We start from the raw sequence: 14177 nt of genomic DNA on the forward strand, positions 1-14177 counted from the left end.
CAGTACCTTAAACATGAATGGCCTCTGTAAAGATTATGTGCAGGTTTGGAAGAGACTAGAGCACTTCTCCTCTTGCTTCCTTCAGCCTGTGTTTGTTTCTCTGTTTCTATCTCTGCCTCTCATAGAGAATTGTAGTGAACTTTTGAGGTTGCCTAGTCCAGCCTCTACCTCTTAGTCTCTCCCTTTCTAGATTTCTCCATTTCTGTCTTTGCCTTTCTGACTGTTTTGCTCTCAGCTCTCATATCTGTGCCTCTGTCTGTGTTCATTTCTTCATTCTTCTAACATACCTCAAGGAATTATCCAATCTTTACTTGAAAACTTCTAGTGAATAAGATCCTACCACCTGCTGAGGCAGCCTACTGAACTTTGGAATGGCTTTAATTCATTTAAAGAAATTCTCCTTAACCCTTGGCTCTGCCTTCCTTTAACAATTCACCCATTCTTTATTCTTAACTTTGGGATCAAGCGTACCAAGCCTAACCCCAATTCTGCCTGGTGATCCTTCAAATAAAAACAGCTATCAGGTCTCGTCTCCAGGCAAAATTGTCCTACTTCATTCAGCCAGGATCTTTATGGAATGATCCTTCAAAATTCTAGTCAATCTCTCCTACTTAGAAAGGCATGTATACAACATGGATCCTGATTCTGTCATCCAGTATCTTATCTGTTCTTTGTATCATTGTATCATTATAGGTGACTCCTCCAAGATGGGGGAAGGGAATAAGCATTCATGTAGTGATTACTTTGTCCCATAGTTAACACTGTGCTAAGTACTTTGCTAATATTATCTCATTTGAGCCTCACAACAACCCTGGGATGTAGAGGCTATTATTATGCCCATTTCACAATTGAGGAAATTGAGACAAATATTAAGTTATTTCCCCAAGGTGTTTGAGGCTGTAAGTGAACTCAAGCTCTCCAGTCCTCTCTCCTCTGTACCATCTCACCACCTCTAGAGATGTTCTCTCTTCTCTTTTCTTCTTCCATTGAGTATGTTCCTTCCCCATCAGGTACAGTTTTTGAAGGAAGAAGTGCAGAAAAAGGAAGCTTCTCTTTTGGATCAAGAAAAACTGTTGGAAGCATCACAGAAGACAGAGCAGCAGTTGAGGGCCTCACTCTCTACACAGGAGGCCAAGGCAGCCCAGCTGCAGCTAGAGCTGGACAATATGGAAGGCCAAGTTGAGGCTTTGGTTTTAGAGCAACAGCGTGGATGTCAGGCACAAGCACAGCTAGCCAGTTTCTACTCCATCCTACAGCAAACCTTTCCAACTGCTCTTGAGAGCAAGCTTGAGCCGAGTGGTGCTGGAGATGCCGCTCCCCTTCCCTGGAACCCCAACGTCATGGGGCCAGGTGAGTCAACTGCTGAGTAACTGATCATTTTGTCCATGTAGCAACATGGGGTCCAATGTAGAACAGGGGTGGGACCAGGAGAAAGAAAGGGAATTAAATTTCTGTGATAAGAGAACAGACTTTTAGAGGAGGAGGATAAGAAGAGAGCCTTTGAGCCAAAGGGAGAGCAGGTAGATATATCATGACTGAACTATATCTTCTTCCCATTTTCTCAGATACCCATTTCTGAAGATAATATCCTTCATTTTTTCAGAACGAGAGAATGCAGAAAATTTCTTCACTAATGAGAATGTGGCATCTGCCCTTCACAAGCTCCAGCAAGATTTCTGGAAGGCTCGTCAAGCTCAGGTGTGTACCAGCCTCCGTTTTGCTGACTTACCTCCTTTCTTTTAGCTTTTCTCTCTTGTCTGATGCAGGAGAGGGAAGCAGATAGAATCACATTCATGTGACCAGTTCAGGAAGTCACAGGGATTTTGTCCCTTTCATGGTAATCTATTCGAGACTGGATCACTTTTGGCTTCAAGATCCCCAAAAGACCAACCTGATTTCACAGCTTTCTTAAAAGTTTGTTATCTTTCAGAAGCCCGTGTTATTCCCAGGTCTTTGGATTGTTAAATTAAAGTTAAGTCCTTCCAATGAGTTGCCCAGCCGATCAGAAATACTTACTAGATGTCTTCTATTGTTTGCACATCTATGAAATTGGTCCCTTTCAGCTTTAATATTCTATAGTCCTGCTCTCCAGAGCTTTGACTTTTCATCAAGGAGACAAAATATATACAACTGAAAAGTACAGGAACTATATAAGTGTTTCACATTAGTAAACAATGTAGGAGTTGTCCTAGAATGGTACATGCTACTAAGTATGTGGCACAGATAAAGAATGATATAACTCTGTAATTTAGAATGACTGTGAAGGCTTCCTGGGGAAAAAGAGACCTGAGCTGGACCTTGAAGGACAGAGAGAAACAATCTCAAAAGTAAGGAGAATAAAAACCTCAAGGTTGGACCAGCCTGGTCTTGGCCTGAACCTCTGGAATTTTAAAAGAACCAGACTAACCTTAGAAATTGGATCTAATTGAATAGATGAAACATTCACAACTGGTCTCGCCCTAATATGGAGGGTGCCATTTTTTCAAACTTCCCCTTCCTCTGCCTTCATCCTGGACATGTAATTTGGTGAGAACCAAAACAATCTTTCCTATTTCCTCCCATAGAATGATATGAAGTGTCAGATCAAAAAGCTGGAACAGCATCTGTCCCAAGCTGAGACTGAACGAAACCAATTTTCTGCTGAAGTTGAGGAGCTTCAGAGACTGCTCTCCCAGGATCAGGAAGGTAAGGTGGGAGGCTCAGTCCACCCTAAAGTGAATAAGGCCATTGGAGGAATGATATCTAACAGCAAGAAAGGTAAGGATATATCCCCTAGGAGAATAGATTCTAGGCCAGGGGCAGCATGTTTGAAATACTAGGTACAAAAGGGAAGCACAGGTTGGCTAAATTGGAGCAGCTAACAGATTGAGAACAATGTTGAAATGGTAGCTAGGAGCAGTGCCAGGGCCTGGTACATACACAGCACAGCTGTGAGATTGAAGAATTTGTAAAAATCTTATAACCTTCTTTTCTCTCTTTTCCCTTCTGACTCTCCTCATCCTTTTGTCCATGCTTCCCCTTGCTATTTGTTCTTTCTATATCTTCTCCCTCTCCTCCCACAGAGAAATTGAAATGGGAGGGGGAGCAGACCTCCTTGGAGATAGAGTTGAAAGCACTTAAAGAAAGAGTGGTCTCCCTACAGAGCAGCCTGGAGAGTGCTGAGCAACAAAGAGCAGAAGCACAGGTGAGATGATACTTGCCTCAGAGCCAGGATTGCTCCAGTAGTTTCCTTCTAAAACTGGCACAAGGGAACACAAGGAGTCAAGGGCCTTGGCTCCCTATCAGCCCAGAGCCCAAGACCCCATAACCTGCCCCAAATTTAATTATGACCTCACATTGCCCTATTCCTTGTGTCTTATGACCTGTATTTTTTCCTCAGAATTGCTGGCGAGACCTTGAAGGATCTTCACTCAATTATATTCTCTGGATTAAAAATGTTCTTTCTCTTCAATTCTTTCTCTGACTCCTGAGCAAGAATTTTGTTAGGGTGTTATGAGATATAAAGTATGGGCAAGGGCTACTCCTCAATGTTAGCTCTAGTTCAGTCTTACACTTCCCCATTTTTTGAGATGAGTAAGTCCCATAGTTTCTTCTTCTCTGTATTAACCGCTTTAGGCACTACCCTAACACAAATATATTTATTCAAATACTTCCATTTGTGGCAAGTATATGGCAAACTTTTTTTTTTTTTTTTGTGCAGTTGATTTTAGGCATGTTTGCCCTTTAATTTAGAAGGATATGGACTAATTTTGTGACTTCCTAGGAAAGGAATTGGATAAGACAGAACCTTAATCAACCAGGATCAATTAAATTACAATAGAATTTGGGGCCCTATTGTTTACACTTTTCATTATTCAGCCAAAATAAGAGAATCATCTCCCAATTTTACATGGTAATTTTAGAGGACTATCTCTCTGGATATTATAGATGGCACTTTCCATCCCAAGTATATTGGAATTAGCCTGAAATCACCTCATTGTTGAAAAGAGCCAAAGCCATCACAGTTGATCATCTCATAATCTTGTGTACAACATTCTCTTGGTTCTGCTCCCTTTACTCATCATTAGTTCATGTAGATCTTTCCAGGCCTTTTTGAAATTAGCCTGCTGATCATTTCTTATAGAACAATAATATTCCATTACATTCATATACCGTAATTTATTCAGCCATTCCCCAGTTCTGCCCATTTTCAATTATAAAAAGAATAACTAAAACATTTTTGCACATGTGGGTCCTTTTCCTTCTTTTATGATCTCTTTGGGACCCAGCAGAGACATGAAGAGCATTATTTTCAAAACACCAGTGTCCCAAAATTCCAAGATGGCAAAATTGGGTAGAATTAGGCGAAAGGAACATGTAAGTTAATAGTCTCGAAAACTGACATGTCCAGAGACAGGAGGCTTTTCTTCTTGAATGCCCTATGAGCCCAAGGAGTCTGTAGCTGGCTTCTAGTTCAGAATTTATCTCTAAAGCAGTGTGACTTCAGAGCTAATTTTCTGTATTTCAATGACCTTTGTAAATTTGCTGGGTGTGCTTCAGCATTGCCTATAGGGTAGATAGTGGGTGGGGATAGTCCAGTTTTTAAGAGGATTCTGTTTCTATTTTCAGAATGAACGGGAAGTGTTGTGGGCAGCCAAGGAGAATTTGATATCAGAGATGGAACATCTTCAAGCATCAAGTGCAGCCACTAAGGCACAAGCTAGTGTCATGGAAGCCCTTGAAGAAGAACTGAGAGCAACACACTCAACCCTGAAACAGAAGAATGAGGAAGCAGACAGGGAGCGGGAGAGAGCAGAGGCCTTGAAGGAGGATCAGAAGATGGCCCAGGAAAACCTGGATCTCCTGACCAGTTGCCTATCTAAGAGAGAGAAGGAGCTAGAAGCCTTGCAGGGAACAATTCAAGAACTGGAAGAGCAGAGAGAAGCACAAAAAGTAACTCAAGAACATTTGTCTCTCAATCTAGAGAAGAGAACGCAAGCACTGGAATCCCAGAGAGAACAGATCCAAGAGTTGGAGAAAGAGAAAGCTGTGCTGGAATATCTGCCTGTGGCTATGGAGGAGAAAGAGAGGCAGGTAAGATCACTGAGAGAACAGATTGAAGAGCTTGAGAAGAAGCAAGAATCTCAGGGAAATATCCTGGAACTTCAGGTTCTGGATTTACAAAAGAAAACACAAGTGATAGAGTCCCAGAGGGATCAGATTCAAGATCTGGAAAAGCAGTTGGTCACTTTAGAACATCTCACTTTAGAAGTAAAAGAAAATCATCAAGAAATAGAATCCCAGAAAAAAAAGATTGAGGATCTAGAGAACCAAAGAGAAATGCAGAGGACCACTCTGACTCACTTAACTTTGGATTTGGAGGAGAGGAGTCAAGAAATATTGTCACAGAATAAACGGATTAAAGAATTAGAAAACCACAGAGCTCTGCTAACAGCAGATCTTGAGGAGAGGAGCCAGAAGATGGAATCTCACAAGGACCAAATGGAGGAGCTCCAGAAACAAAAGGATCAACTTACTTGGGACCTAGAGAAGAGAGGCCAGGAACTGGTATTACGAGAAGAGAAAATTCTGGTCCTGGAAGAACAAATAACGTTGCAGCACAAATTTTTAAAGGAAGATCTTGAACAGATGAAATTGGCCTTAAAGGAAAAAGACAGGGAAATTGAGTCTCAGAGACAACTCATGATAGAGTGGGAAGAGGAGGAAAAGGGACAAGCCAAGGCCCAGCGCAGCAGCCTGGAACACATGAAACTGATCCTGAGGGACAAGGAAAAGCAGGCTGAGTACCAGAGGGAGAGGATCCAGGTGTTAGAACAGTATGGGAAACAGCGTGAAGAGCAATTGTGGGGCCTTCAGAGAGAGATTGGGGAGATGACACTGCTCTTAACCCAGAAAGAACAAGAATTAGAGACTCGCCAACAGCAGATTGAGAAAGCCCGGGAAAGAGGGAAATCCCGGGAAAGGGTTCTGCAGGACCAGTTGGAGAAAGTGCAGGAGGCCCTGCGGGCAAGAGAGCAAGACCTGGAATCCCTTCAGCAGAAGGCACGGGAGCAGCAGGAGAGTCAGGAAGAGCGGATGAGCATTCTGCAAGCATCCCTGGAGCAGGCCAGGGTATCCCTGAAAGAATGTGAACAGGCAGTTGAGACCCACAAGGAACAGAACTGGAAGGTACAGCAACAACAGACAGCTGCAGAGCACCAGGTCCGAGTTTTGGAAGAGCTGCTGGGAGATCTCAGGGCTGAGTTTCAGGAACAGGAGAACATTCTAGAGGTCCTGCAACAACAGTGTATGGAGAAGGGACACGATCGGGAGGCAGGGGCCAGGCCCCAGCAGGCAGAGGCCAGGCAGTGGGAAGAGGCTGCAGCAGGCCAGGTGCAGGCCCTTCAGGAGGCCCTCAGAGCTGCGCAGGCTGCCCTTCAGGAGAAAGACCAGGAGCTCCTCCAGCGGGCAGAACTAGGCCAGTGCCTGGAAGTCAGTGCAGCTGGTCTGCAGGCAGCCCTAGACGCTTGTCAGTTGCAGGCCCGGCACCTGGAGGAGGCTCTGAGAGAGCGTGAGAGTGAGATCAGGGAGCAGCATCTGCAGCACCAAGAGATGGTCCAGCATCTGCAGCTGGCCCTGGCTCAGAGGGACTGGGAGCTGAAGCACCTCAAGGAACAGGGGCAGCAACAAGAGGCAGCCCCCAGCCAGCTCGACAGAGCGGGGGAAGAAAAGGAAGAGAGCAAAGTCCTTAGAGACAATTTTGGGCATCTCCAGCTGTCCCTGTCCAGGGCTGACAGAGAGGTCCTGCAGCTGCAGAAGGGCCCCCAAAGACAGGGCCAGGAGTTTTACCATGATAGCCTCAGCCCAGAGAAAAAGGAGGAAGATGAGGAAACCTGTGGGATGGACATGATGAAAATGTCCCTGCATGAGTTATCGCCTGTGTCCTTGGAGGAGACCAAGCTCCATGAGGAACTTAACCGGGTAAAGAATGCTCTGAGGCAGACAGAGGCCCGGGAAATTGAGTGGCGAGAGAAGGCTCAAGCCTTGGCGCGTTCTCTGGCTGAAAGTGAGGCCAGCATCTGTAACCTGCGGGAGGCAGCCCTGTTCTTACAGGCCAAAGCAGCAGAGCAAAACACACAACAGCTGCAGCACCAGGTCAGTTATCAGGTGGGGAAGGATGGCCAAAACAGGGGCCCCACAAAACTAACCCAGGGATGAGTTGCTTCCCAGGGCATTCTGGGGCTGGTGAGGTCAGGGTCAGGAGCTTGGGAAGGCATTGACAGTTCTAACCAAGAGAAGTTGGCCCCTTTCTCCTGCAAAGCTAGCTCACTCCATGCTAGCAGGTGTCTTAGAGAAAAAACATTCCTATCAGGAGCTTAAAAAAAAGAAAACCCAGAACTCTAAGCTTGTCAAGAGGGATGCAATCCCCAAGACCATGCTTTCTTCTAAGGCACTGCCCGAGTCTCTGGGCTAACCCATCAGTCACCTTTGTCCCTTCAGACTTCACATAATATTTATCCCCTACTGGACTGTGAGACCCATGAAGACAAACTCTTGATCTTAAGTTACTATAGCATTCTCTCTCCTTATCCTCCTTACCTACCTTCACCCATCTAACAGTGTTCTCTATACATGGTACACAAATAACAAACATACATTTGTTAAATTGAACTTGGGAACTCCTTTCCTTCCCTCTGTTCCTGCCTCCCATTATCCATATCCTCAGATAATCTTGGGAGTGTAGGAATAAAACCTTTTGGGGAATGGGGACATACTTCTGCTATGCATGATGGAGATGCCAAGCAAGAATACACTAATTGGCACCTATGGCATGATGCCATAATGACACAACCCTTGCTTTTGTTTGCAAAAGATATTTCCTGCCATTGCTTGATTTTCCTGTTACTTGGCATGTGATCGGACATTCACACACTTCCAATTTGGTATTTCAGAATAAGGCTCACACCAGCTTGATAGATTATTTCTAGAAGACTGCACAGTCTGCACTGCAACATACCTCTTGGTACCTGTTCCCATTGACTCTCCATCTAGTGGTGGGTCTATCCTTTCTCCCTCTATAAATATGTTGAGTCTGTAGCATATGTCCAGCCTAGTCACAACAGATCTGAAGAATTTAATGACAGACATGTACCTGGATTCCTAGGAGCTTGCAGAGATAAAAGGCAACATTCACTGTAACCACTATGTGATTGTGGGAATAGAAAAGAAAAATACTTAACATCTGTTAAGTACGTCCTATGTATCAAACACTGTGCCAAAGCTCTGGTAATAGGATCGACAAGTGGGACAGTTAGTGCCATCAAAGAGCCAACATTTAACTAGGGAGATATCACTTGTAGAGTTCCACTGTTAAGGTAAGGCTATGGGGGGAGTGAGGGCTGTTCTCTTCCTGTTTAGTGAGAGGAAGATAGGGCTTTTATGAGGATTTTGTTTCCCCCGGCTACCACACAGGAGCAGTTGGAGCTCACAAGACAAGCCCTTGAGGAGAAGCAGTTCCAGAGCCAAGGCTGTGCCCTGGAGGCAGAGCCAAAACTCCAGGGAAACCAGGGTGCAACCCGAGCACAGGTGAGTTGGGTACACTGGGGAGTAGGGGACTACAAAAAAGGTGAACTAGAAAGAGGAATCATGGCCAATTTCTGGGTCCTGCACCTATCCTGGCTGAGTCACAACCCTGAATACTGTGCCTGCATGCCTGCAGTCTGACTTCTGTCTCTTTCCTCCCCGACTTGATGTACTTCCTCTCACTGGAATACACCTCCTTCAGTCCACAGGACTAGATGATGATGGGTCTTGCACAGAGCTTGAGAAGGCACAGCGATGGCAGCAAAGATTAAAGTACCTTCTGCACGCTATGGCAAGTCTGGAGCATGAGAGGAACCGACTTCAGCAACACAACTTTCAGTTAAGGATCACCCTAGAGCATGTAAGTAATTGGATTCCTCTTCACACCCAAGCACCTTCAACCATCTGAACCCAGAATCCACTCCATTTGAATTCCAGTCTCTTCCTTCTCATCTATCCCCAACACCTTCTCTAGTGCCTCCCTCCCCCCTTTCTATGTAGGCTTCCCTTGCTGGGAAGGAGACTCCATGTCTAGAAGGCCTGATCATGTCTCTTCCTTGGTTACAGGTAGAGCGGGAGCGGAAAAAACTGAAGAAGGATTTCAGCCGCATGGCCTGTGCTGCAAGTCCCCCCCTCAGCAAGACCACAGCCCCCACACCAGCCCCACAGGTATTTGTTTTCTCTAATTCCTAAGCTATGGAGGGCTCTTTTGTCAGATATCTAGGATCCAGCATACTGTGGGAGCGTGATGAGAGAACCTGGTCTGGAAAGTGGGACACATATTTGACCCATCCAGGAGCCTCTCATGGCCGTCCTCAAGATGAACCAGCTGGCCCCTGGTACCTGTTCTCCTGTTAGCCTCCCAAGCCTTGTGCAGCAAGGCTGTAACCTGGCCTCCCTGACCTCTCAGCAGCAAGGACATGGGAAGCCTCCCTGTTGTAGTACATGGTTGTAGTCCCAGTCCTTTGGGCTGCAGGAGTCTTTTGAGAACTGTATTGTGGCTGTTACTCCTTTCTGCCTCTACCCAGGACAGCTGCCTTTGGTACTTTTCCTTAGCTAGGCTCACCCATTCTAGTCTGGTGATTACTTCTAGTTAGTTTCTATGCTATCCCTCTTATTCCTCTCCAGCAGCAGAACCAGGTGTGCTCACACACCCTAGGAGGGGGGATGGTGGAGGGAGGAACTTGCTGATCTCCCAAGGATCTCTACCTTCCTGGAGCCTCAGGCTACTTAGAATCCAGAGCACCAGGGTCCTCTTTGAAGTGCTGGGCAGCTCCTCAGGGATGACTGTTCCATCTCTGGAAGGGAGGCTGAGACACAGGGTAAGCTTGTGGCAGCCCCACAAAAGGATGATGATGTTTTTCTCAGGAAGAGAAAGGGGAACCAGAGACTCCTGCAAAACTTGTGGCTGAGTTACAGAAGCAGGTGGGTGCTTGTAGCTTTTTTTTTTTTTTTTTTTTTTTTTTTTTAATCCTTTTTGGAGGGGGCAGCTAGGTGGCCAATGGCTAGAGCTCCAGCCCTGAAGTCAGGAGGACCCAAGTTCAAATTTGACCTCAGACACTTCCTGGCTGTGTGATCTTGGGCAAGTCACTTAACCCCAATTGCCTCAGTTAAAAAAAAAAAAAAAAAAAAATCCTTTCTGGAAGCTGATTTTCACTAACATGTTTTCCTTAAGTTCAGACCTTGTGTCAGCCCCATTCTTAGGCATGTGAAGGGATCTCTCTTAAGATCTCATAGCCTAATTGAGAAAGACTCAAGAAACAGGTCATACTCTCCTCAAGACAGAATGATTCTAGACCACTGCTCATATCTGGGAGAACAGAGGACTTCCTATTTGAGACTTGTGGAGGAATTTCATTACCATTTGTCCCTGAATAACAGGCAGGTGTCCCTCTCACTCCCCACAGGTAGCCATCCTTCAGGCACAGCTGGCTTTGGAGCGGCAGCAGAAGCAAGACTACATCTCCCGCTGTGTGCAGACAAACCGAGAGCTGTCAGACCTGCACCACAGTCTTTCCCACTCACTGTGGGCCGTAGCTCAAGCCCCTGAAGCTGACGTCCTGGAGGCAGAGGCTCAAAAGCTCGATAAATCACTGACCCACAGCCTGACATCTCCTAGGCCATCCCCTCTATGTTGCCCTCCCAGATCAGCCCAGGCTACCCTCCGGTAGTTGATGGTGTGTAGTGGGGAAAGGACTTGAGAAAAGCTTGAAAGCTTGAAGCCTTGATCAACATATCTTTAAAAAGCTCAAGCCCTTCCCTGCAGTTGTTTCCCCAGAGGTGAAAACCCCTATATCTATCCTTTTCTAAAGAAAAGATTAGAGCCAGTTTCTCTGTTCCAGAGTACAGGACAGTTCTGCTGACAGGACAGTCCTTCCCCTGATGCCCTCCCTCATCGGCATCTCTTCTCACAGAGGGGTCAGCCCTGAATGAGATGCACTCCTCAGGCTTCTGGTGTTGACCTATATTTATTGAATCCGTCTATTCTACCTAGCCCCTTAAAATAAAATATTTTCTATTTTCCTTTGGTCTTCTGTCCTTTTTGTCCGCAGGGTGAAATCCACACCTTGTATGTGATGAGCTTATGACAGTCCAGAGGCCAGCTCAGCCCTTCCACATATCCACCTGCCAGTTGACACAGATTTATTGAACTGTCACGTGCTGAGCTACTACGCTGGCATTGAGTTAAATTAACAGAAATTGGACTTTGCTCTCAGAATAAACAATCCATTTAGAATGACAAGACTCCTACACTTGGAAAAACGAGAGTAATCGCACACTACTACAGGTAAGCATAATGATGCACACTGATAACATCACTCCTATTCATGCTGCAGGGATTCAGAAGAGAACAGTATCTTTGATCTCAGCCCATTAGCAGGAGGTAGGGTACAAGGCACCCACCTTAGCCATGAGCTCCCTAAACAGAAGTCTGGCCACTCCGGGGTAAGGAGGCTCTGTCTCTAGCCATTATGGGGCACTGGGGAATCCATACTTCCTAGCTGCAGTAGTGCCACCCACAAGCCATGAGGCTATTTAATCTGGGAGGTTTGTTTGGAAGCAAAGAAGATGCAAGGAACTACAGGGCAGGCCTGGAAACACTCAGTGGATGTCTGATGTAGATATTTGGGCTCCCTCTAGGGGTCCAGAGCGCTATCAATCCACATTTCTTCATCCTGTGCAACTCCTCCCCTACGTGCTCCTCTCAGTGAGGGGAGGGGAAAGGGGGAAGTGGTCTGTCCAGGCCATAGTAGGAGATGATGAATGCAGCAGGATGGCTGTTTTACCTGCTGGTGTAACTTAACCGATCTATAACTGTCAATAATATAAAATATTTGGGAATCTTTCAGCCAAGGGAAAGTCAGGAACTCTACACAACTTCAAAATACTTTCCACACAAAGTTAGATCTAATCAGTTGGAAAAATATCAAGTCCTCATGGGTAGGCCGAGGAAATGACAATAAATAAAAATGACATAGTATTGTCATTTATTTGTCATAATTATTATCTAAATTAATCTAGTGTCATACCAATCAAACTCCCAAGAAATTATTTTACAGATCTAGATTTAAGAACAAAAGGTCAAGAATTTCAAGGGAATTAAAATTTTTTAAAAAATGCACAGTCTAGCTGTGCCATACCTAAAACTATATAAAGCATATTATGCAAGTATCTAGAGTAACAATTCTGGCCCTATTCACACTCTTAAAAGTTAAGAGACTCTTCTCCATGAGCTTTTGTTTATGTGGGTCTCTTTTATCAATGCTGACTATTCAAAACCATTTGGTACCGGATTAAAGAGTAGTCCATCAATGGAATAGGTTAGGATCACATTATAAAATAGTTAATAACTATAGCAAATTAGTGCTTAACAAATCCAAAGACCCCAGCTTTTGGGATAAGAAGTATGTGACAAAAACAGCTGGGAAAACTGGAAATTGGTATGGAAGAAATTAGGGTTTGACCAACACCTAACACCACATACTGTGCGATAAGACCTAAATGGGTTCATGATTTAGACATAAAGAGTGATATTATAAGCAAATTAGAAGAACAAGGATGGTTACCTCTCAGATTTGTGGAGAAGGAAGGAATTTGTGTCCAAAGTAGAACTGGAATTCATAATTGAACACCAAATAGATAATTTTGATTATATTAAGTTTTAAAGTTTTTGTACAAACAAAACTAATGCAGACAAAATCAGAAGGGAAGCAATAAGTTGGGAAATCATTTTTATATTAAAAGGTTCTGATAAAGGCCACATTTCTAAAATATATAGAGAATTGGCTCAAATTTATAAGAATTCAAGCCATTCTCCAATTGATAAATGGTCAAAGGATATGAACAGACATTTCAGATGAAGAAATTGAAATCATCTCTAGTCATATGAGCAGGTTCTCTAAATCACTATTGATGAGAGAAATGCAAATTGTGACAACTCTGATATACCACTACACATCTCTCAGATTGGTTAAGATGACAGGAAAAGATAATGATGAATGTTGGAGGGGATGTGCGAAAACTGGGACACTGAGACAGTGTTAGTGGAACTGTGAATGGATTTAGCCATTCTGTAGAGTAATTTGGAATTAGCTCAAAAAGCTATCAAACTGTGCATACTCTTTGATGCAGCAGTGTTATTACTGAGCTTAAATCCCAAAGAGATCTTAAAGGAGGGAAAGTGACCCATATGTGCAAAAATGCTTGTGGCAGCCCTTTCTGTAATGGAAAGAAACTGGAAACTGAGTGGATGCCCATCAGTTGGGGTTTGAATAAGTTGTGGTATATGAATGTTATGCAATATTATTGTTCTGTAAGAAATAATCAAGAGGATGATTTTAGAGGGGCCTGAAGAGATTTACATGAATTGATGCTGAGTGAAATGAGCAGAACCAGAAGACCATTATGGTGCACGCAACAAGATTATACTATAATCAGTTTTGATGGATGTGACTCTTTCCAACAATGAGGTGATTCAGGCCAGTTCCAATGATCTTGTGATGAAGAGAGCCATTTGCACCCAGAGAGAGGACTAAGAAGACTGAGTGTGGATCACAACATAGCATTGTCACTCTTTTTGTTGTTTTTCACTTGCATTTTGTTTTCTTACTCATTTACTTTCTTTTTTTTATCTGATTTTTCTTGTGCAGCAAGAGAATTGTATAAATATATTTATACATATTGGATTTAACCTATATTTTAACATATTTAACACATATTGAATTGTTTGCCATTTAGGAGGGGGGTGGAGGGCAGGAGAAAATCTGAAACACCAGGCTATGCTAGAGTCAGTGTTGTCAAATTATCCATGCATATGTTTTGAAAATAAAAAACTTTAAAATAAAAAAAAAAGATGAAGTTCTTGTTAAGATCCACAGATGATAAGTCCAGTGGGAATCCAGGTGCTCTTTAAAATTTTCAATCAATTGTTGACTAAAGATACTGCAGGGGCAGCTAGGTGGCACAGTGGATATAGCACCAGCCCTGTGGCTCAGGAGGACCTGAGTTCAAATTTGACTTCAGACACTTTAGTAGCTGTGTCTGTCACTTAACGCTAATTGCCTCACAAAAACAAAAAATTATATACTGTAGAATGCCATTTGTGTAGACCTGCC

General features: G+C 44.0%; 1 protein-coding gene across 2 annotated transcripts in view; it reads left to right on the top strand.

Annotated features, from left to right (window-relative positions):
• CEP250 (centrosomal protein 250) overlaps window positions 1-11085 on the top strand; it is a 37721-nt gene extending 26636 nt beyond the window's left edge. The window contains exons 24-33 of one of the 2 annotated variants that reach the window (XM_012553265.3): window positions 1011-1350; window positions 1604-1698; window positions 2565-2685; window positions 3063-3184; window positions 4609-7134; window positions 8452-8565; window positions 8765-8923; window positions 9130-9231; window positions 9931-9987; window positions 10470-11085. In XM_012553265.3, the coding sequence (XP_012408719.1) occupies window positions 1011-1350; window positions 1604-1698; window positions 2565-2685; window positions 3063-3184; window positions 4609-7134; window positions 8452-8565; window positions 8765-8923; window positions 9130-9231; window positions 9931-9987; window positions 10470-10733 (3900 nt within the window). In that variant the 3' untranslated portion in view covers window positions 10734-11085. The remainder of the gene's footprint in view (window positions 1-1010; window positions 1351-1603; window positions 1699-2564; window positions 2686-3062; window positions 3185-4608; window positions 7135-8451; window positions 8566-8764; window positions 8924-9129; window positions 9232-9930; window positions 9988-10469) is intronic. The other variant, XM_031953909.1, reaches the window with a different exon arrangement.
• The last annotated feature ends 3092 nt before the right edge of the window (window positions 11086-14177 follow it).

The sequence above is a fragment of the Sarcophilus harrisii genome, chromosome 2 (genome assembly GCF_902635505.1).
Source record: "Sarcophilus harrisii chromosome 2, mSarHar1.11, whole genome shotgun sequence".
NCBI lineage: Eukaryota > Metazoa > Chordata > Mammalia > Dasyuromorphia > Dasyuridae > Sarcophilus > Sarcophilus harrisii.